The sequence below is a fragment of the Uloborus diversus genome, chromosome 3, assembly GCF_026930045.1.
Source record: "Uloborus diversus isolate 005 chromosome 3, Udiv.v.3.1, whole genome shotgun sequence".
In the NCBI taxonomy this organism is placed as follows: domain Eukaryota; kingdom Metazoa; phylum Arthropoda; class Arachnida; order Araneae; family Uloboridae; genus Uloborus; species Uloborus diversus.
Genome location: NC_072733.1, coordinates 153,833,436 through 153,858,743, shown reverse-complemented (window position 1 = coordinate 153,858,743; position 25,308 = coordinate 153,833,436). Strand labels below are relative to the sequence as shown.

General features: G+C 36.1%; 1 protein-coding gene across 3 annotated transcripts in view; it reads left to right on the top strand.

Annotated features, from left to right (window-relative positions):
* Positions 1-25,308, top strand: part of LOC129219195 (orphan steroid hormone receptor 2-like) — a 197,100-nt gene that overhangs the window by 90,304 nt on the left and 81,488 nt on the right. For 2 of the 3 annotated variants that reach the window (XM_054853523.1, XM_054853521.1), the window contains exons 5-6: positions 304-483; positions 2,722-2,861. In XM_054853523.1, coding sequence (XP_054709498.1) covers positions 304-483; positions 2,722-2,861 — 320 coding nt within the window. The remainder of the gene's footprint in view (positions 1-303; positions 484-2,721; positions 2,862-25,308) is intronic. The other variant, XM_054853524.1, reaches the window with a different exon arrangement.

The window sequence follows — 25,308 nt, the reverse complement described above, 5'->3', positions numbered from 1 at the left end:
TTTTTTTTTTTTTTCAATTTCTTGGACCGTTAGGCCCTTTAAGGACGGGGGGGGGACGCACCCCGCCTGTTTAAAAGCCCCCCCCCCCTCCCGAAGAATGCCTAGTTTTTCGTTGTGCGTAATGCAACTGAGCGTTAATAAAATCACACAAGCAGGAACTGGTGTATCTGGAGTTCAACAAAAACCATTAATATGGCTCTCGTTTTTCGAGTTACGCCAATTAAAATTTTATACAACAACTTTGCATATTTATAACAAGTTTTTTTCAGCATTTATTCTTTAACTATACAATGTAATTTGCAGGTCGTCACTATGGAGCTGTTAGTTGCGAGGGATGTAAAGGTTTCTTCAAAAGGAGTATTCGCAAGCAGCTGGGCTATGCTTGCAGAGGGAACCGGGACTGTGAAGTGACAAAACATCACAGAAACCGATGTCAGTACTGCCGTCTGCAAAAGTGCCTTGCCATGGGCATGAGAGCAGATTGTAAGTTTCTAAGGTTTTTTTCGTGCTGCAAATGTGTTTCTTAGATAAATTAGTTAAAAATTATATTTTTCTCAAGGAAATTTTACATAGGTAATCATGGCAGAAGCGAATACTTCTGTTGTAACTACCATCTCTAACTAAATTTACTTTTAAACTTTTTTTGTAGTATTTTCTATGGCATCTTAGTGAAAACACATTAAGTTGTATGCTTTCATCCCACCAACGCTCTAAAAAAAATGTTTCAGTAATCGCGCCCACTTTTCTTTTATCTCTTTTCAAGCTCTATGAAGATGAAATTTGAGTAACATATATGATTAAATTAACAATCACAATATTTATATTAAAAACACATTAGACAAAATTAACAAAAAATCCTGCGAAACTAAAGGGTGGCCTTTTAGTTGCGTCTCGGGCTCACCCTAGAATGTCGAGTTTAAAGTTTTTCAAATGTATTCTTTTTTGTTGAAGGGAAGAATAGTCTTGGTAAAAATAAGTCATTAAAATGAGGAAAAAAAAAGAATTTTGGGGAAAAAATTCGAAATTTTTTAAAAAGAAATTTTTAAATTTAAAATTTCCAGGAGTTGCAGATATACCGCAGTATCAACAAAAATGTGTTTTTGAGATGAGTGAAGAAATGTGTTTTTGATTTCGCACAAACAATGGTAAAAAGTTTGGAATTGGACGTTCTTTTCCTTCTTTTTGTTTCAGCCAAACCAAATGCAGTAATTTGAACAATAAAGCTTTTAAGAAAACAGATGATAAAAATGCAACAGCTAATTATGTTCCCCCTACCTCCTCTTTCTTTCATTCCCCCTTTTCTAGTTCCCTGAAAATAAGAAAACACTTCTAAATTCTATACCGTCGATTTACCTAACTCTTCACTCCTCCATAATCATTACACTCATTTTTTTTCTTGGGGCTTCAATTTTGTAAAACTTTCCGGGGGAGAGCCCCCGAAAACCTTCACATTGTTTTCTAAGCCTCTTAACAACATCGAAGATCAGATAAAGATCCGTTTTATGAGCTTCAATTTCGAAAAATTGTCGGCCTCCTAATGTTAACAATTCTGACCTGTAGTCGCTTTTTAAGACTTCAATTTTGAAAACATACCGGAAAGGATCTTCCGAACCCTCTCCCTACCAAAGAACAGCGAAAATAGCGTTTTTAAAACTACAATTTCGAAAACTTAGTTGAGAATCGCTGAATTTCTCATCTTTATAACATTACTGAAGAAAGTCGTTCAGGAGAACAATTTCGAAAAGTTCCAGGGGAAAGTCACAAAAAACCCCTTCCTGAGCATCATCGAAGATTGTCTACACTTGCGTTTTTAGAACTTCATTTCGAAACAATAGAGGGGGAGGCAAATCAATTCAAAAAATTGATCGAGGACTGACCTTGAGACCCATTCCTTCCCTTAATGTCAACAAACATGATCAAAATCACGTTTTTAATACATCAGTTCCGAAAAAAATCGGGAAGCCCGGCCCAAACATTTACTCTCCCTAACATCACCAAAAATCGTCTAAAACTGCCTTTTTAGAACTATAGAATTTCGAAACGTGTCTCGAGAGGAATTCCCGAACTTCATCATCTTCGCGTAATAGCAGACTCTTTCCTAATTTTTTCGAGGGAAGCAAACTCAGACCCTCGTTCTCCAAGAGAAAGAGAGGGTCTGGGCAGAACTGACGCGAAGTTTATTTATGGGAGGGGGGAAGAATTAAAGAGCCCCAAACTATTTTCTGGTTGCGCCAATGCTGCATCAGTTACGATCTGGTTCGCTTTGGGCGTGAAGCGTTTCATAAGCTATTACATCTTTGGAGATCTTTTTTCACTCCCAAACAGTTTTACCCACTTCAGTGTCAAAATCACAACAAATTAGTTTTAGCCCGGCTATATTTACCCGGATATATTATTGACAGTTCAAAACTGATTTAAAGTTATTAAAAACAACAATGAAACCTCCTGTGAAGCTCATTTTATCGCCTCAGAGCAACAGTATGATATCTTAATGCTTTTTCTGGGATTAGATGTCTTTTGCTCTGAGTCGAGGATTTATGGACAGAAAATAATCATACGCTGTGTCATTATCGAGTTCGCTCCACCACACCACAGGGTTTTGCCTTGAATTTTGAGTTTATTTGTTTAAAAAAATCTATTAGGCAGATGCAAATAGTTAATGCTATCATTATTGAAAAAATAACATGCATTAAAATTTACATTGCATAACTTTCTGTTTAGCTGTCCAGTCTGAAAGAAAGCCTGCTGACTCCAGGGAGAAACCTGTGACCCCTCCAATGGCTACGAGCTCTCAAAGAATTTATGTACGTAAAGATTTACGATCTCCTCTTGCTGCTTTGCCAACATTCAGCTCTGATAAGGTTGGTTTTATTTATTTAAGAGGATATTCAACAACTGAAAAGCATCACGCATTCAGCAGACACGAACTGAATGGGAGGAAATTTGTTTAAAATCACGTTGGTATCTCTTAGTATGAAATTTTTTCTTCATATATATAAAATATTTTTTTTATTAAATTATCCCATTTTAAAAGCATTCATGGAAACACGAAGCTCATTTGAAAGTCTGGTTTCGTTACAGAGATAGATTCCATCGGCAAATAGGAATCAGGAATTATATATTAGGGGATGAGCTTCAGGAATTATCTAAAATTACTAAAGAGGTAGCTTAATATTTTTTTAGCTTTAAAGTATTCTATCTTACAAAAATATCGTACTTGGCTTCTGCCCTGAACGGTAGAAACCTATGCTACAAAACTGTTCAATGCTTAAAATGAAAAAAAAAAGGAGGGGAATTATACTTAGGACTTTCTGATGTTTTTTTTAAATATCCAAAAGCATTGAGAAGCGGCACCAAAAAATTATCTACATTCAATGATAAATTAAATAACGTTGCAATTTGATAGCGCCATATTCTGCAAAATTTCCATTCTTTATTTCTAAATAACATAATATTTACGAAATATTTAGAAAAAAAAAAAACCTGCGCAGACGAGCAAAGCGATTCGAAAGTCAGTCTAGTGTACCACTCACAGTGAGCAAGGTTCACACACTAAGGGGTAAACTCCCAGCTGGGCTGACGCCAGCACCAGGACCTTTCCCGGCGCAATAAGTGCCATGCCGTCCGTGCCACACACGACCGTAAAACCTAAGGCTAATAGCTAAAAGGTGGGGTGTTGTGGAGAAAAGAAAAGTCTAGTGTACCACGCCCATTGAACGTTAAAATCAACAAACACATTGTTAACACCGAAAAATTCAATTTGCAATGATTGTTCGTCGTGCGTGGCGCCATCTAGTATACAGTTACCCTTTCAATGTTTTGAACCGTTTGATTTGAACTCTGCTTTCACCTCACCACGTGGGGCCTCGGTAGCGCAGTTTGTTAACGCGTCATTGTAGTAATTCCGAGGTGGTGGGTTCGATTCCCTCCCTATGTCCTAGTTGTGATTTCCTTCTCTGTGCTGTTAACTATTTCCTACACTATGTGCCTGCATTGTGCTTTCTGTCATATTCGTACGAGAGTTCATAAACGGGTTCTGCTTGACGAAGTACACGAACTCGAAATATATGTTGTCAATGAAAATCAAATCTCAACACGTTTTTTGTAATTTAGAGGAACGGATGACAATAATGTGTTCACCTCACAGCTTTCTATATATCAGGCCTACGCGCTGTATTGCGCAATCGATGTCACATGACACCAAGCAGGCAGTTATCTACGATCAGCGGAAAGTTCCCTTTAGTTCAAACAGTTGTCGTGGACTTCAACTAGCTGCTTGTTGCGGAAGCAATATTGTTTTTCTTCTCACAACTCTCGAAAACGACAACTCGAAATGTGTGAATGTTTAGTTAACGTTATCAGCAGTCTTTATGGGTGATGTTCTTTTTCTTTGTTCCTTGTATTTGACTCTGCAACGAAATCGTTATTTCATGAGTTTACATTATAAGCCGTTGGGATACTTCGGTAGTAAAAATTTAACATATCAAATGTTTAACATTTCCATATATGTTTGAAGCTACTATTGTTGGATTAAAAAATGTTCTGAAGAAGGTGATTATCGATGCTAATTTTTTAAGCAAAACGATAACAAAAAATAAATACAGTAAAACCTCTCCTAACGGACACCTCACTTATGTGGACAATATTTAATTCCTCGATTCTAAGGTAAATAAAATTATTTAACCTCTGTTCTGCGGACACCACTCTATTGCAGACAAAAAAATCTGTCCTGTTAGTGTCCGCATTAGAGGAGTTTTACTGTACTTGTTAAATAATGTTTTAAGGATTTTTTCCCTGTAAGGTACACATTTTATGTATGTTTTTTTCATGCTACATTTTTATCACTTTCGATTTTAATGAGGAAACTCTTTTGCCCTCCCTTTGAGTAATGATTTTTTTTTTTGTAACTATTGTTTCAAGAAACTTTTTTAACATGAATTGTCTGAAGAGTGCAGTTTAATAGATACTTTAGATCGCGATTCATTAAAAAGACCAACTGTTTTAACTTTTAAAACAACTTCTATCACTGTAAGGTACTGTTATTTTTAGGTACACATTTTTATTTGTTTTTTTGTTTTTTTTTTTTTTTTCATGTTTTATTACTTTTGATTTTAATGACGAAGCTTTTTACCCTCACGTTGGGTAATGATTATTTTTTGTAACTATTATTTCAAGCAGCTTTTTAACATGAATTCTCTGAAGAGTGCAAATCAATAGATACATTAAATCGCGACTTTTTAAAAAGACCAACTTTTTCTTTTATACCCAGCTTCTATTTGTATAAAAGTATTTCAAAATGTTGTGGAAATTTTTTAGGAGGAACTCATATCAAATGAAAATTAATCAAAGCTTTTAACAACTATTATCGAGCCATGCATTAGAAATGTGGTACATGACTATTACAAGCTTAAATCTCACAACATTTTCTTGATTTTGAGGAATGTAATGCAAACGACTTATAAAATACTGTTGAATTACTCTTCAAAAAAAAAAAAAAAAAAGAATGAGTAATATAGTAATGAAAAAGCAGATAAAAGAAAAAAACTCACGGCAAATAGATAACTCATGATAAATCTAATTATATTTTTTACTCTGAAATATATATATCAGTATTGTCCTTTTATACCAGTTGTTTAGTTTGTTTCATGTTCAGATGTTTTGTAATTATTATTGGGTATTGTAGTAATATTTTCTCAAAAATCTATGTTTCTTTTGTTTGTAACAGTTAGAAATATGGCTAAGTATTTGTTTTTATATTCTATTTTATATTATTATTTCATTTGTCCACATTTTTATCAAAAGAAATCAATACCACTGTAAATCATTCGTGTGAAAAATGCAAAATATTTATTAGTTTTTGAATAAGAAATATGCACTTCCCGTTTATCTTAACTCATTTTACAATTTACAGTAAGGAAATTTTTTTTCGTACTTTCTTTTGCATTATGATTTAAAGTTCAAGTGTATTTTCTTTTTACCCATTCAATTAAATTTTCATTTTAATTTCTTATCTATATTTATTGCGAATATAATATTTAATGTGTCATGCATGAATTTTAATATAGTTTACTATTGAAGAACTATTTGTGTCGATAATAAAACTCGAACGATATAAATTTTTAATTGAGAGATGTGCGAGAATATGTCATGTAAAAACCAACTGCTTTCTCAATGCATCTAAAAAAAAAAAAAAATCTAAATTTTTATTCGCGGTGGAGCTATTATGAGATCCAACCCTCTTCCCGGGCGGCCATGTTGAATGAGCGCGCAGGCTTTGTGTTAAGATGGCTGTGGTTCACCTTTCACCTAGCAGGTGACGTCATCTGGTTGACAAACAAGCTCCAAGTGCTGATGACAGCTGAACATCGGCAGACGATGCATCCCTTTCGCTTCCGGCAGGTGTTATACAGACCCAACCACCGGACACTTAATGGAACCGAAATGAGAAGATTGGGGGCCAAGGCCGGACTGGCCAATCGGGCGGTCAGGCGATCGCCCGAAGGGCCGCTGGGTCGCGGGGCTGGTAGCGATTTGTGGTTAAGCTCCCCACTTTTTTTTTTTTTTAACTTGCAGCACTCTCTTAATAAATACAAATTTGAAGGAACATCAAATTTGGTGGTGCCAGTACCTGCCCTACGTTTAATAGAGAATTGGGACCTTGAGAGGTAACCAGGCACTGGATATAGGTTTAATACCAGAAGTGCCTACGATAAGGTTTTTTTTTGAGTGTACTAAGGACCGCGGTGAGCAAAGGCGGGGGTCCCTGTCTGTGGATTTTCGAGCCTCCTATGCGATTCCGTTGCAGGCCCCTAGTTGCCGACTAGGCTGAGATGACCTCTCGACGGACCTGAGTGTACTTCAGGGCCATCTTCAAAGGGGTGTAGAGAGTGATACCCCCCCTCTTTAGAATTCCATTCTAATTATATTTTAGTAATGCACAAAAAAAGAAGGCCATCACAGTGTTACGAAATTAGAATAGTAATGATAAATGAAGTAATTGAATAAAAGTAACAAAAAGTATTTATTCTGCAAAATTTTAAAATATAGTGTAATCTTAAAATAGAATCATCCAAAATACTGTAATATTAAAGTTACCTAACTAAAGAATACCAAATGTACGTTTAAAATTTTTCAATGAAAGAAAAATAGTATATATTGTAAACTCGTGGTAAGTTTCAGTTAAAAAAAAAATGAATAGATAAATAAAATTGATAGCTTCATAGGGGCCTCTGACATATTTACACCTTTAATAGTTTACATAAAATATCATCACGAAAATCACACCTAAATGAAAAAAAAATAAATAAATAAATAAAAACAGGAGTCACAGAAATATATTTTTAATAGAAAAAAAAAGCTCAAATACAGTGGGAGAGTTTTAAAATATTGCACTAAGTATGCACCCCTGTTAATCTAAGTGTTTGAATGTTAAAAAAAAAAAACTTAAGCGAGAGATTCAGGAGGTATGCTATTGAAAAGTTTAAAAAGTGGAAAAAAGACCTAAGGTATCATTTGCTAAGTACGCCACCTCAGTCTAAAATGTTAAAAGTTCTTTTAATTGGGGCCGCAGACAACTTTGTACTCCAAATAGATGTAAAGCAGTCCAATGGCTTTGAAGAGGAAAAACGGAGGGTGGGTTTTCCACTACGGTTTTAACCATAATTTCTATGGAAGAGCCTTTGAACCCCCCTCTAGTCATAACATCATTGCAGATCATCTACAAGAGTGCTTCTCCAAATACCTGACATTTTCAATCACAAATATTTTTTAAATAAAATTGATTCAAAAAATCTGAAAATTTATTATGGGGAAAATAGAGGGAACTCACTTTAACTATCCTACGCTCCTCAAAACTGAGGGTCAAATTTTCACACACCAGGAGAGTGACAAGCAGTAAGTTTCATCGAAGGTTATCAAAAATTTAATTATAGTAATAGGAAGTAACTGTAACCTAAACCAAAAAGCATGTTATTGCATGACAAAACAAAATCTATGTAAAACCTCCCGTAACAGACACTCCAAATTAACGAACATTTCTTCGAGTCCCGGTCCTTATATAGGTTTTTCCATATATTTGCTCTGAATATCTTACATCCCTAATAATAGACAGTTTTTTTAAGAAAAGAAAAATTCAATTGCTATGCTGAAATTCTAAACCAGCAAATTAATAACTATTTTCACATTGAGTTCTAGTGTTAGTTATTTCGAATTATCTAGTTTAGAAAAGTATTTACCAAATTCTAGAAAGTTGTATGCTAATTTATCTAAGCCAAAAGTTTAAAGCAACTTCACATTTACTTACTTTTTTATTATTTATTAAACAATGTATAACGAAGAAATCTATTTTTGAAAGGTTCGTCTTGCTACATTTTTTTATTTATCGTTTGCTAAAATCAGTTTTTTTTAAATCATTACCTTATTTTCTAAATCATGGTTTTGAAATAAATTCTATTCTACTAAATGTGTAGTGCGTTATAAATAATGCTAGAAGAGTTTTTTTTTTTCCTTCCTGGAGTATGACTTTTTTTTTTTGCTCCTGGACAATAACATTTTCCTTGTAATTTGCTTGTTACGTAAGCCCAGGATTATAATTAAGGTAAATAATGTTATTTTTCCATTTTAACCTCTCAATTCGACTACACACTATGGGTAGAATTTTTTTTTTTTTTAGTTTCTTTGACATAGAAATGTTGTCCAGAAGAATTACAGCAAAAATATGTTACATACACATTTGTGAACTTCAAAGTTTTAGTAAGAACAACAGACAGATCATATTAACAAAATACTCAAAGAATCCAACAAAATGGCAGATTAAAAATTCCTTTTTTTAAATATATAATAATTGATCTTATTCCTAGAACTGGAGAATGACATGAAAACCTGCAGAAAAATTTAAAAATGATGTTCCTCGATTATTTAAATAATTAAATTTACTTAAAGAATGTTATTTTACACCTTTAAGTATATGTAATTTATGACTACAAATTAAGTTTGTGGAATGTTGATGTAAAATTTTTAGATAATTTAAATGTATCGTAAAACCGTACAACTTCAGATCACTTTATATGTGTATTTTTCTTCATATTTTCATCATTCTTTGCCAAAAAAGGTTGAGCATTTAACCAAGGGCGCCCAAATGGGGGAGGGCAAAAGGGGCTCAGGCCCAGTGGCGGATACAGCCGGCGGGCAACCGGGCATTTGCCCGGTGGGCCGGTCATGCATTGGGCCGATCAACTAACAGCAAAGTATTTCGGGCCTGTCTACTAACAGCAAAATGTAAATTTTGCGCGCATGTGTTTAGAATAACGCAAATGCGCAAAACACAGCCTCAGCTCTTTTTTACGAATGGGCTAAAGCTTACGGGTGGAAGGAGGCAGGGCCGTCACCAAGAGGGGGGAGGGGGAATTTCTGAAATGGAACTGTCCAGGGCCTGATTACCATAGCAGGCTGACTAGGCCTAGGCAAGGGGCCCCATGTTCCTATAGGGCTCCACATTTTTCAAAGAATTATGCATAGCATTGCAACGATATGAAAAAATACACGTATTTTTTAAAAAAATAATAATTATAAATTATGACTTATTAATTGGGAAAAAACTTCTTTAAAGGGGAATTTTTAATCATTCTGCCAGGAACGAATTTCCTTGTTCACGATTATAAGGGAGCCCAAACGGGATTCAAAAATGAACATAAGTGATTTATACATAGTTGTGTGATTAGACAAAGAGGCCTCCAAAAGTGCATTCGTGCCTTAAAAATGTAATTCAAACACTGCATAGTCTTCAGGGAGCCTCCAAATTAATGTGAGCCTAGAGTCTTACTTTTAGTTAGTCGGGCCCTGGGGCTGCCAATACATTTTTAGTGGTGTAATAAAAAAATGAATGAAAAAAAAAACGGAAACCTTAGCGGTCGTAAAAAGTTAAAATACTTTTGGTTTCTTTGACGCTTTTATTTATAAATGACAATTCACAATTGCTCTAAAATGCAACTTACAACAAGGGCCGACGTGAGGTCATGTCAGCTTAGTTGGAGAATAGGGGCCCGGCTCGGAATTGAACTCGTGAAGAGTGTAAAATATCCTAATGGCGAAAGGTGTAGAAGGGGGCCTGTGAAAAATATTGACCTATGTCATTTTTTTCCCTTTTTGCTCTCGGCGACCCTGTTTATAACTATTCGAATAAAAGTGACAAAATATTTTTTTCCGTAAAATTATTTTAGAAAATGCAATTTTAAAATACCATTGAGGAGCATGAAAGACTCTACATTATTAAGATTATCAAATCAAAGCCCAAAGGCCGCCGAAATGTGAATTTCAAACATTTTTTGACGAAACATTAAAGTATTCTGTACGCTGCACAAACTTACGGTTTCGGGCCCCTCAGTTTAAAAAGAAAATAGGTTGATAAAACCCAATGTTGAAAGAATTCCGGTGGTCCCCAGAACCTCCCCCCCCCCCCTCCTAATATCATCGAAGATCGAGTAAAATTTAAATTTTTGGGCTTCAATTTTGAATAATTTCCTAAGAGAACAGCAGAATCCACTCCCGCCATAACATGGAATTCCAGTTTCGAAAGTTGCTGGAGGAAAGTACTCGAACCTCTCCCATTTCTTAACATTCCCAAAGATGGTCTAAAACTGGGTTTTTAAATTAACAGTATCAAAAATTTTCTGGGAAAGTGCCCCATCCCCTCCTCTCTCTCGGCATCATCAAGGAAGAACGTTTTAAATCTCGTTTTTAGTGCTTCAATTTCGAAAATTTTCCCGGGTGAGCCTCCTGAAAACTCATTTTCCTAACATCACTGAAGGTCAGCAGAAATTGCGTTTTTGGAACTTAACTTCGAGTAACTGCCGGTGCCCTAGTCTTTACTACCAAAAAAGGCTTTTAAGACTTCAATTTGAAAATTTTCTGGTGGATGGCCTCGGAATCTATCTCGACTTAAAATCACCAAAGATCTTCTAAAACTGCGTTTTCAGAGCTAATATATATTTTTTTAATTTCAGAGGAGAACCCCCGGAACCGCTCTTCATAGCATATACTCGAAGATAATTTGAAATTCTGTTTTTGGATTTCCACTTCCGAATAATTGCAGCAGGAGAAACCCTGAACCTACGCTCCCCTGACATCACCAAATATTGCCTAAAATTGAGTTTTTAAGACTACAATTTCGAAAATTTTCCGAGGGAGAGGCCCCCTGGACCCCCCTGTTTCAAACTCAATGTTAATCTTTCCATTAAGTTTATATGCTAATACTTTAATGACTCCCAGAAGTCCGAAAGCTAAATCCACTTTCTCTCTTTGTATTGATACATGAGTTTGAAAAAAAAATTAAGGGGCTGCCAAACTCGTACTCGACCCCTCCCACCAGGTTTTTGACCTCGTATCGAGTCTGGGGGTCGTCAGGGTATGGCAGTATAAAAACGGGAATGTTTATGACAGGGCCCTAGTCTTTCACCCATGAACATCATAAAACAGGGCAATTAAGTTACTTGTTATGACTGCAGAAAAGGACATACTAAACAAGCAGTGTTATCAAGTATATTCACTCGAATTCCCGGCATTATAAAAATACTTAAATGGACAATTACAATCACAAATTTCTCCCAAAATAAGATTTAGCTAATACTGTATCAATTTGTTCAACGATAAAGCGCAGAAGTGTTCCTATCTGTTGAATTTCGTTTAAATAAAACATATTTAGTTGTTAAAAATAATTTCCTCATATTTAAGTGTTATCCCAATCGTTAGGTAAAATTTAATATCTATAAGAGCTATGGGACCGCTACATCTAATGCCAGGGCCGATTTTTTCAACCAATCCGCCACTGCTCAGGCCTCCCTTTGAAATTAGAACTTCCTTGCTTTTAGTACTTTTTTCTTTCTTTGCGAAAATGTAAAATCATTTCTTCTCCAGCCATTAATGAATAAGTTATTACAACTGTCAAATTTTAATAACTCTATTCTGTACTAAAATTGGTTTCTATGGGAGAAAATATTCTGCTAAACCATGAGGAAAATATCTGAGCTCCCCCGCCCCTTAAAATTTTGCATATGGGCGCCCTTGCATTTAATCGTACACTACCATACATTTCAGCTGTAGTGTGACGCTTCGAAAAAAATTCTAAATTACGCAAAAAGAGAGGGGGAATATTTTGTATAGCGGTATAAAGTTTGCACATGGTGGTGACAACTTTAGACCACCTCATATTTTCCTTGATATGCACCGCTAAACCGCTCCAGTCTAAAGTTACAATGCATAGATCGTTCTGTTCCAATCCCGTACACTGCAAAAATTGTAAAAAAATTTTTTGTACTTTCCTATTTATAAATTGTTTTATACTTTTTGAGTCAATTTCAGGTTCTCTTAAAAAAAATCAATTTTAAAAAATACAATTATTTATTCAGATACATAAATATGAACCGTTAGATAGTATGAAAATCAATTATTAGGTACCTACTGATGGATTTTATTATTTTTTTACAAGGGCATTTTTGTTTATTTTTTTATAAGGACTTGATACAAATTTTGTCCCAAATGGGTAAGTTTCTTCGTTGTCGCAATAATCTTTTTTTTTTTTCTTTTTTTGTATCAAATGACATCGGGGGAATGAGGTCAACATCAAAATTTATTCTTTTTTGTTTTCCTTGTTTAAATTTGGTTGTTCCTGTTTCGTGGATCACCTTTTCCATCAAATCAGGCGAATAGTTGAGGTAAGGACGCCCTCCTACCTTCTTTCTTTTCCCTGGATTCATATCTAAAACTAAAGAAACCCCGAAAACTAAAAAAGCTGCTCAAGACAACACAAAATATTGACAAACGATAGTAAAAATGGGTGGTCTAAAGTTGCAACTCGAATTCCCGGATTTTATTTACTTCAAAACGACTGGTAAACAAAACAACATCAGGATTCGCTGATAAGGTTAAATCATCTTAGATATCTAAGTAATAATAAACTTGCCTTTGGAGAATTCGATCGGCAAATATAGGTTTGGAAGGAGATTTTGAGACCTAAAACAAAAATTTCAAAAAACCTCCCAACACAAATGAATGTTGACACGAGAATGATAACACTGGAGCTTGAGGTAAACAACATGAACTTCTCTGGCAACACTTGAGAAGGGGGAGAAAACGCAGAGCTCCCTATGTCTGTGAGAATATTACCTTATGATTAGGTTTATATTGCTAACATTTCAGTCTTGCAATGACAACCTTTTAAATCAGAAGCTGAAATCTTTCTCGCTCTCTCTCTGTTAAAATTCGTTAAAAATTCAGGTACCACCAAACTCATACACTCCCCTAGTTTTTGACCTTGCGACCTGCATTCATTTTATTGCTCTTTTTCCTACCATTTTCAAAAAATCCTTAAACTTGCAAGATTGTGTACATGAGGGGGGGGGGGTAGATTTATCCCTGAGATAAAGGCCGGTTTTGTGTAAACGCCCGTGCCGTTTTAACTGTCCAGTCCGGCCCTGGGGGGCCGGCAACATTGGGCGCCCAGGTTTTGGGCGCTGTTCAACATTTTCGGTGTCCAAAAACTGCTTCCAATCGACGGCGCCCAATCTGCGGCGCTAAATCTTCCTAGACCGCAATGAAACACCAACCATTTTGAGCAAATGCGCAGAGTGATCTGCTGCGGGGTCAGATCTGATTTAGGGTGATTCGCGAGTAGTTAACCATTTAGTGGAAATTTCTACAAGTTCTACTGAATTTCACAGGAAAAAATTGAGAAATTTTCTGTGCTATAAAACTATCAGGATCAACGGTTATTAATTATTTCTCTTTTTTACTTACTATTTTTCAAGTTATTTTGAATAGAAGTTAAAATGGGAGATTTCGCCTGTAGTTGACTTTCAGTAGTTGACCAGCGTCTGCCAGTAGTTGACCACTTCTTAAACACTAAAATCTGGAATCTACACTATAAAAACCGGACTGGATGCATGCTTGTGTGTACTTATGGTTCCTTAAAGGTCATCCCTGATTTGTTGTTGGGTGGATGACGTCATCACAGATGTCACGTGACTTTGATGATGGTTACACGACAGTGATGGCTAATAGGTTAAAATGTCGTGAAAACTTCATGTCATTTGACACCGAAACTAAGTCACCAAAAAATGGTGCCAACTTTGTATTATATTATCTTCAATTTCTTGCCAAGCCTATAGACTAAAAATGCATATGACGTCATTGACATATGAGACGCCGAAGGCACCTCAAGCGGAAAATCTAGCCACCCTAGACCGCTTGTATGATGCTTAAATATTAAAACATTGCTACTAAAAATAATGCATTGTTATTATGAGTCAGTGTAAGTACAGTAAACTCTCAATTATCTGCAGAATAGGGTGACATGGTAACCGCGGATAAGTGAATTTCACGGATAATCCGCAAAATGAATTAAAAGCGATAGCTAAGAAAATCAACACTCGCACATATTTTTAAGCTCTGCCAGGGATGACCTATTAAATTAAAAAACAAATCGCAAAATTTGGCGACATTTAGCAATTTCTCTCCAAATTTGGCACCAAAAAAGTTGCCAAAAATGATGCCAACTTAGCGAAATCTCTTTAATTTCTCGCCAAGTCTATGGCAGTCACTCGAAGCAAATATAACGTCTACATCATGTGAGTCGCCGCAGGACCCGAACGTTACCGTCGACCCGAATCTAGTCAGCATAGCTGTCAGAATAATGCCTAAATATTATAACATTACTGTTAAGTAACCCCTACATGAAAAATGCTTAATAGTTTATACAAGGTGTCCAAAAGTAACTTTTCCTATATACGGAGTCCTAGCGGCTTATTTGCTGAAGCTATCGATCCAAAATTTTAGATACGGCTATTTGAAGGAATGCGTTTGAGATTGGTGATTTTTTGACGATTTTAAACGACGCAATGATCTCATAGCTGTATTTACAGTGATAGAATCTCAAAATTTTCAAATGACACCACCCACTTTTTCAGTGCGCAAATTGATCAGGTGCATTGATGAGCCAGAAATGGCGTTGGATCGATCGACGTGTGAAGAAAATTGTTTGTTCCAAAATTTAAGCACCGAGAGAGAGAGACTGCACAAACACGCTTTCTATTGTGCATGTTAAAGATATTTTCCTTTAACTATGCACATGGTGTTTAGTGATTGGTGCTTTACCCTGTGAGGTTACGCAAAATGCTTCTCTTTTATATTGTCACTAGGATAAATAATTTTCATCTGTGCAGTTTTTGTCACGCGCCACTCGTTACAACGCAATTGGAGGTTTTTCAATACGCGGGTCAATTTTGCGCAAGAGAAATGTGGATGTTGCAATTCGAAATTTCCGAAATTAGTTTGCTGTAACAGAATCTGTGTTAGTACTACGTTGTTTAAAATTTTGGCAATCAGGAGAACATCTGTTCAAATAACCATGTCACAAATTTTGGTTCTACTGGTTCAGCAGACAGATGGCTAGTCAATTACTAGCAAAAAAAAAACTTTTTTTTTTGAAAATAAGTAGCATTATATTTTATCTTAAGCTAAAAAATGTTTGTAATCACTTTAGTTTCTAGAAAAAGGCTTTAAAACCAACATGCGTTCATTACTTCATCGTTCTGGTCAACTATAGGCATTAATTGCATTTTAAACAACCAGTAGTTGATTACCCCTCAATCCCAGCATAAAGTGATTAGTACATTGATGCAATTTTTTTATTTACTTAGTGTTAAACATGGATGATCAGCATATATCAGTAAATGAACATGAAGAATAAAATTTAACGTCGAAGAATACGATTAAACATTTTATCTCATGACAATTCTCACTAGTAAGAAAAGTGATTTTCTTGAAAATTTTTTTATGTGTCTTTGTAATTGTTACCATCCTAACCTCAATTCAAAACTTTAGTTACAACTATAAATTATAAGAGAACATTTCATGGGATGCTATAAATTAGTTCCAGCAATCAGACTAAAAATATCTACTTATTTATTCTTGTTTTGTACATATAAGTATGGTCAACTACTGGCATGTGGTCAACCACTGGCGAATCACCCTAACCGACCCATGCACTTTTATGATGCAGTAATGATCTGATATGATTAGGAGCGTGTTTATAACCAATGTGTAAATTATTTACCAGTTAATTGAACAGAAAAGCACTGTGTCACTTTTTAACTAACTTAAGAAAATAGCTCTATGCGAACATATTGTGTGTTAGAAATTTTATTTATTAGTCATATTTAATAACTTTATGATACATATGTGTTTATATTATGCAATCATTTTTGACGTTCACACGTTCACTGCACGATTTGTATATAATTTTTTCGCCGCTTCAGATATTCTTCAATCTCTAATTTTATAAATCACAATATTTTTGAAAACATTCAAAGAATTATACCGTAGACCCTCGTTTTACGCGGGGGTTATGTTCCTCGGAAATGCCACGTAAATCGAAACCGCGTAAATTGAGACTTAATACTAGTGTTAAAATAGGAGTTAGGTTCCGTAAAAAAAAAACTTCATTCTAGTGATGACTAATTGTATAATAAGTTTAATATGTACTTATTACGATTTCTATGCACAACATGCATAAAGAAAACTCAAATTAATTTAGCATTTGTAAAAAGGAGCTGGTTATGATAGTCTTTTGACAGTCCAGAATTTTTCTCTGTAGTTCTTTGCAGAGCATTAACGCATCCATGATCATTTAAATGATAGAATTTTTCATGATAGATTCTTCCTTCACTAACAAGCAGAAAGATCAATTTTATTGTCAAGGAACGGCTCAAAATTTTCAATAATTAACGTTTTTGGTTCTGTGTCATCGATGTTGGTATCCTCGTTGCTTTTGTCCTCCTTTATCGCTCCTAAAAACTCTTCTTCCAGTGAGTTCTGAACTGTGTGAGTTTAACAATTTTACTTCTGGAAAGAACTCTAGAACCGATTGCATAAAATGTCTCCAGTGGTCCAAGCTCGATTATTAGCACTTCAAAATGCAGTTTATTGCGTGTAATCTGAAATCTTTAGGAGTTTGAATTTTAAAATAGGGGAAAATTTATTTGTTTGCATTGCCGCATCCACGTAAAACCGAAACTCATCCGCGTAAAATAAAATAAAGGTGTCAAATCTTAAACCGCGTAAAATAAACCCGCGTAAAACGAGGGTCGACTATATATCAAATTTGACCAGGGCCGATCCTAGCAGGTGTGCAGTGTGTGCACCGCACACGGGAGGCCAAAGGAAGGGGCGGCCGCAGGCCGTATCACATAGTTTTTTCATTCAAGCAAAATTTCTCAAGAATTTTTCATAAGATAACTTATAATAAGTCGAATTAATATGCTGAATTTTAGTTCAATTATCAAAGTGCCTATTTCCCAACAGCATTGCATAGTTTAAGAAAAATAGAATGTTAGAGCACATTATGTTAATCTATTATCCATTAATATCTACTCTTTAGACACATGCTTCATTTGGTTGCAAAATTTGTGACAGAACTGGTAATTAAGCATGGATACAAATGAGAAGCAATAAGGGAAATAGCCCCTCCTGAAGCATGAAAGGGTGCCTTCTCAAAGGGGCGCCAATATAGGGGTGGCAAGTGCCCCCCCCCCCTCTTCCCTCTTGGAAATTAGAACTTTCTTTCTTTTCGTACTTTTTCCTTTTGAAAAATGTAAAAACATTTCTTCTCCTGCCATTTATGAATAAGTTAGTAAAAATGTCAACTTTTAATAACTCTAATATCTACTGAAATCAGATTAAATGGGGAAAATATCTTACGAAACCACAGGGAAAATATCTGAGCCCCCCCCCCTAAAATTTTGCATAAGGGAGCCCATGATTGCCCCCCCATGCTTACACGAAGCTTTTATAGACCCTAAACAATGAAGACATATTTTATGTATTAAAAAAAAAAACTCTACTGATAAGATACTCTCGCAAGCATTGAAAACAACAAATTCTGTGTTCAACAATCGTTTAAGCGTAGATAGACAATGGAGAATTGCGACTCCTCTGAGAGTAGCGGCGGATACACAGGATTTCATTGGGGGGGGGGGGGGGGGGGGGTTCATGGTGAACTAAAGTAACAACTTTTGAAGACGATCTGAAATTTTCGGAAGCTATGAGGAAGTCCCCTCCCCATCCTGTAAAACAAATTCAAATTTGCATACAAAAATCATTAAAATAACCCTTTTTAAAGTTTTTTTCTTTTTTTAAATATCTTTTCAGTTTTAAAATGTGTTGTCAGCCCTGCCCTAAATTTTTGGAAACGGCAACCCAAGATTTTCGAAAATTTCGGATCACAAAAACCCCTCGGTCATGCTTAAGAATGTAGTCTCACGTACAGAGAATGGGTATACGCCCAAAATGTCGCGGCCAAAATGTCGCGGGACAAAATGTCGCGGCCAAAATGTCGCCGGCCCAAAATGTCGCCAGTCCAAAATGTCGCCGGTCCACAATGTCGCCGTCCCGAAATGTCGCCAGTCCAAAATGTCGCCGGTCCAAAATGTCGCCAGGACAAAATGTCGCCGGTCCAAAATGTCGCCGGTCCACAATGTCGCCGGCCCGAAATGTCGCCAGCCCAAAATGTCGCCGGTCCAAAATGTCGCCGTCCCAAAATGTCGCCGGTCCAAAATGTCGCCAGTCCAAAATGTCGCCGGTCCAAAATGTCGCCGGTCCAAAATGTCGCCGGTCCAAAATGTCGCCGGTCCACAATGTCGCCGGCCCAAAATGTCGCCGGTCCAAAATGTCGCCGGTTCAAAATGTCGCCGGTCCAAAATGTCGCCGGTCCAAAATGTCGCCAGTCCGAAATATCGCCGGTCCAAAATGTCGCCGGTTCAAAATGTCGCTGGTCCAAAATGTCGCCGGCCTAAAATTCGCTAGTTCAATTTGTACGAAAAATTTAAATGTATGTCGATGCTTTCCAGCATAAAAGTTGCAAAAGAATATTAATTGCCTTTCAAAGTAAGTTCCTTCAAAAATTCCAAATGTTTTCTCCTGTCTTAATTCGTAAACATCAGATTAATTCCAGAAAATTAATAGTTTTCAGAGAAACATACGTTTTTCTGTATACTATTACAAACGTAAACATGTGAAAGGCTGCTGCAACGGAATTCTCTTTCTCGTTTAATCTGATTAATAATAATACTCAAGATGTAACATAAAGGATCAAGATGTAACGCAAGGATTCAGACAAAAAATTGGTAACTAAAAGTAAAAGAAGTAAAACTAAACTGTTCTAAACGCGAATGAAAGAATAGTGAGGCGCAATTTGAATATGGCAAGAGAATAGGCGGTTTGTATTTTTTGGCGTAATGAAGTAAAAACAAATAACTCCTTCACTCTAGCATATTATTACGGTAGCGACAGGTCAGTCATTTAGGGGATCAGGCGGAATGGCCCTCGACTTTGAATTTTTTTTTATATACAAGTGGGAGTGGTTTTTATAGCAATCCTATGAAATTTGCATTGGTTATACATACGCCCGTTATCCTCCCTCTCCCCTTTCACTGGAAAAATTCGAAATCACGGGCCAGGGTGGAAATAAAGTAGAAAAGTATCTTAATGAAATTTAATTTTCTCTTAGATTTATCAACATTACCCTAAGAACTGTAAAAAAAAAAAAAAAAAAAAAAAAAAAAAAAAAAAACTACGTTTTCAGTAAGATATACGTTGGTTAAAGTAAGATCAAAACTGCCGTGGGAACTCTCATCTCTTATGAGTAAAATTCTGAAATTACGTCGATATGTTCACCGTCAAATCTTTTGAAATCAATGAAACCCGTAACTGCTAAAACAGGTGTCTTTCACTCAGATTTTTGAAAAACGACTCTACGCGATGACAAATATTTTCAATTCTCAACATTCATGAAATTTATATATTCGATAGAACATCAAGGGACAATTTCAGAACAGCTATTTTATTGAAGGTTTTCAAGAGGATACTTTCATGCATGCGAAGTAGCGCTTGTCAGCTAATCACATTTTCCAATTTTAAATAGAAAAGAAAAAAATTTCATTATGTAGGGTGAAATAACTGATATCAATGAGATTATTCAGATCAATTTTGACCTAGACTTATTTTTAAAATGAGTTTCAAAAAGTAATAGTTCCAGCTCAATATAGCTTGGTAATTCAGAAAGAAAAGAATATTGATAATAATAATAATAAACAAATAAGTTTTTCTCTCTCAGAAAAAATTGCTGTTTTAGTTAGTGAATTTTTACTACGCAAATTATATAAGAATGCAAACTCAGTTTTTATTTAACACTCACGCTAGTTAAAGTGCTACAAAAATGAGAGGAATACACGGCTAATTTAGATTTTATTGATATCATGCTCAACCTCTCATATATAAATTCAGTATATTTTTCATTGTTTATTTAATTACACTGACTCACGTAAACGATTACGAAACTCAACTTAGAACGAAAATAAGGCTTGTTTTCGTTTAATTTCACTTGTATACTACATTTTTGCATGAATCCTCGCATTTGAGATATAGCAGTCACATAAAACGATAAAAATTATTCTGTGATCTATCCTTTTGGGATGACTGAAGCCAAAAAGAAATGAGCAACTCGCCCTTTAAGATATACCTGTAGACCAAATTTTGTCTTAACCCTTGTACAGTAGACCCTCGTTTTACGCGGGGGTTATGTTCCACGGAAATGCTGCGTAAATCGAAACCGCGTAAATTGAGACCTAATATTAGTGTCAAAATATGAATTAGGTTCCGTAGATTAAAAAAAATACTTCATTCTAGTGATGACTAATTGTATAATAAGTTTAATGTGTACTTATATCAATTTTTATGCACAATATGCATAAAGAAAACAAACTAATTTCGTGTTCTGTTTATGAAGAAGAGCTGACTATGATAGTTTTTTGGTAGTCATTAAGAATTTTTCCTTCAATTCTTTGCTTAGCATTAACTCATCCATGATCACTTGCGTCATTTCCATGATAGAATCTTCTTTCACTAACAAATCAGAAAGATCATTCCTATTGTCTACGGATGGTTCGAAAATTTTCAATGTGAGCGTTTTTGGTTGTGTGTCACCGGAGTCGGTATCCGCGTTGGTTTTGACCTCCTTTGTCACTCCTAAAAGCTCTTCTTCCAGTGAGTTCTGAACTGTGTGAGTTTAATCACTTTACTTCTGATGGAAAAAGCTCTGGAACCAATCGCATAAAATGTCTCCAAGGACCCAAGTTTGATTATTAGCACGCCAAAATGCAGTTAGTTATGTGTAATCTGCAATCTTTAGGAGCTTGGGTTTTGAAAGAGAGGAAAATGTTACCTGTTTGCATTGCCGCATCTGCGTAAAACCGAAACTCATCTGCGTAAATAAAATAAAGGTGTCAAATCTTCAACCGCTTATAATCGAAACCGCGTAAAATAAACCCGCTGAAAATGAGGGTCTACTGTATTACTTTTTGAGATATATCAATCACAGATAATAAAAAAGAAAGGAAAAAACATTCGATTGCTCCACCCTCTGGTGTTATTGAGCCCAAAATCTGTCCCCCGGCTGCTTCCTAACATTTTATTTGATTCCGTTCATCATTTTTTGAGCAATGACAGTCACGCATATCGATGAAAACGTTCAGTTACTCCACTATCTTGAACGAATTGACGCAAAAAAACCACGCAGCCCTAAATCATATATGGGTACTTGCGGGTATCGTTCGAATTCTTACTACAGGTTTTGACGTAGAATGTCCCAAAAAAATCGGTCACATACAAACGCACACTATTCTTGAAGAAAAGTTTAAAATAATTTAGCGAACGTCAGAACTGAACGCCGTCAGAACGTTTTACAGTTGGTAGATAGCGAGTCACAAGAAATAAGATAACGTAACGCTTGTATTCTATTTGTTTGCTGAAAAACAGCCGAGAGTTGCGAATCAAAACGGAATAATCTTTTTAGAATTTATCATGAAACTCAGTTAGTCCAGTCCCATTTTTAACGGAGACATTCATTAAAGGCAGTAACCATTTATTCTGCAAATTTGGTGTTAAACATCATTTTTGGACATTTAAATTTTTCTTACCAACTGAATAAACGAATTTTGGATCTACAACATTTTGGACAGGCGACATTTTGGCCCGGCGACATTTTGGCCCGACGACATTTTGGACAGGCGACGTTTTAGCCCGGCGACATTTTGGATGGGCAATATTTTTGCCCGGCGACATTTTGGACCGGTGACATTTTGGGCCGGCGACATTTTGGACAGGCGACATTTTGGATTGGCAATATTTTGGCCCGGCGACATTTTGGACCGGCGACATTTTGGACCGGCGACATTATGGACCGGCGACATTTCGGCCCGGCGACATTTTGGCCCGGCGATATTTTGGGCCGACGACATTTTGGACCGGCGACATTTTGGACATGCGACATTTTGGACATGCGACATTTTGGACAGGCGACATTTTGAACAGGCGACATTTTGGACAGGCGATATTTTGGCCCGGCGACATTTTGGCCGCGACATTTTGTCCCGCGACATTTCGGTGGCGACATTTTGACCCCAAACCCAGAGAATGTACGGCAATTTTCTTGAACTTAGGTTAAATTTAATTAAAATAATAATAATGAAAATAAATCACTTTGTTTGACCTCTGGCATTCATCTTGTAAAAGCCGTGAAGTAATAGTTTGATATTTCCAGTTCTGACGGTGAACTTTGAATTTGTGCTGATAAAATGTTTTAATCCTGTTCAAATTTACATAGCGACTTTGAACGATATCTCAGGTGCGAGTCGATAAAACGTATAGGGCTTGTTGATATTTGTAGTTGAACACGGAAGTTGTAGATTTGGGCCTGAAGTGAACGACTGTTTAGCATAAAAGTTGTGATTAAACATTAACTAAATGATGTAACTAAAAAGTTATTTCATAATAATTATATTGAAATAAACAAAAAGATAATAGCTTCTTACGACGGTCACTGCTCTCTTTTTTTTATATTTTACGTACTGATATCTCCGTAAAGAAGGTTCATTTCCTTCATATATCTGATTATGATATATCCATCTTGTATGCAGAAATAAACTATTAAAACCTCACTTAAAAATTCAGCGAAAATCTAATTTAAAATTAATTCGAACATTGATAAAAACTCAGCGATTGATCTTTTCAGTTGTAGAAAAATTGGAGGTGGACGAGCTGGAGACGCCGCAGTCTCTCAGAGTACAGGAACTCGGGATATATTTCCATCAGTTTGGGTTCATCAGTTTTTTTTTTTACTTTGCGAAAACAGACAACAATGTTTTGTCACCCAAAAGCTTCATTGTTTTTGTCATAAGTAATCCTTTTACCTTTTCTAACAAAATGCGCCTTTTTTTTAGTAGTTTCCATCCAATACGAGGGGCTAATTTACGGGAATCCTTGCATAACGAGGTTTCGCGCTAACACGAAACTAAAATTTTATTTTTTGCACGACACAAAATCCAAAACATTGATTTAAGATAATTAACTATTTACAGCACATTTACAAATAACTCACAGGAACAAAAACGAAATTGTAAAAATCACGACAGAAAGGAATAATGATTTACAGATATTTTACATGAAAAATATTTACACGCCCAAATGTTTTATCAATTGAAGCGCTGCCTGCAGCTCTGGAAATAGTTCTACAATAAATATCGTTGATTAAATTTGATGCATAAAAAGCGTCAAGGCGGCAGACACTTCTTCGTTACTTTTATTTTCTGGCGCTTGAAGACAGACAGTGCCGTAGAAAAACTGTCTCAAACAGAAATATATATCATAAGAAAAATGACATGTAATGCCACAAAAGAAGGAATTCAAAAATTATTTAATTTTTCTTATGGTTTCGTTCAGGTTTATTTTTTTCAGCGGTCATTTTCACTGCTCAAATGCAATGAATCTTATAACGATTACAAAGTATTGTCGCAAATTAAGGGAGGGGGGGTCGTGACCCTCACGACCCCCCCCCCCCCCCCCACTTGTATTCACCCCTTCATGTTATGCCAAAAATGAATTTAAAAAAATATTTCGATCAAATTTTGAATTTTTTTAAGCAAACTTTCGGATACTGTCGCGGGTTTGGAAGGGAGGGTCATGACCTCCGTGCCCCCCTCCCTAATATCCGCCACTGCCTGAGAGTCAAACATATATGAACAACGAACTAAAACTTTGTAATTTTCCCCTTTTACAGCAATTTGTTTTCTACTTAAAATCATAAATGAACTGCCCGGTTTCAGATCAGGTAGGAGGACAGGGTAGTAGGTAGCAAATTTAAGTGTGGCTCCAAAACGAGGATCCAAAAGGATGCATGACCTCCTTGACGAGACTAAAGATGGCTTAAAATTGCGTGTTTAGGACTTTTATTTTCCGAAAAATTCGCTTGTTGAACAACCGATCTTAAGGATCCAATTAAGTCTCTTATTCACCCTTTCTACCTTAATTTAATCTAACATAGCTCAAAAATGATGACTCCAAATTGTGTTTTCTGGGGACAGCCCTTTCTAACGTCATATCAAATTGTTTAAATGGCATTTTTCGAAATTTTTACGGTGGAGCGCCCCGAATTCCATTCCCTAATCAAAGATGGTCTGAATTAGCGTCTTTAGAGAGGCCCTTAATTCCACCCCCTCTCACTTAACGTATTCAAAAACAAACTAAAATTGTGTTTTTCAAACATCAGTTTCGAGGAAGGACCCCGGATCCCCCTTTTCTCCAACGTAATCGCTATAGCTCAAAATTTCCTTTTTAGACTGTTCCGTGGAGCCACCAAACCTTTCCTGCCTAAACTAGCCTGAAATTGACTACAGTTTCAAAAAAAAAAAAAAAATAATAATAATTTGAATTTTGTCGTCTTGAATTCAAATTCTGTTTTTCGCAATCACGAGTGTGTGTGTGTATATGTAAGCGTATGTGTTTGTGTGTGGGGAGTATGTGTGTGTGTAGGCATGTGTGTTTGTGTCTGTGTGCAGGCATGAGTGTGTGGGTAGTTGTGTGTAGGTGTGTGTGGGGGGTATGTGTGTGTAGGTATATGTGTTTGTGTCTGTGTGCAGGCATGAGTGTGTGGGTAGTTGTGTGTATGTGAGTGTGTGTGTGTGTTTGTGTGTGTATGTGTTTGTGTATGTGTGTGTAGGTGTATATATGTATATGTGTGTAGGTGCATGTATGTGTGTGTAGTTGTATATATGTATATGTGTGTAGGTGCGTGTATGTATGCGTGTAAGTGTAGGATATTGACGAAACCTGGAGACGGTTTTAGCTAGAAGTGTAGCATCGCGAGGAGCCGGTTGACGGTGATGCTGCGGAGGGTGCTGGTGGGAAAAATCAAAGGAACGTCAAAAA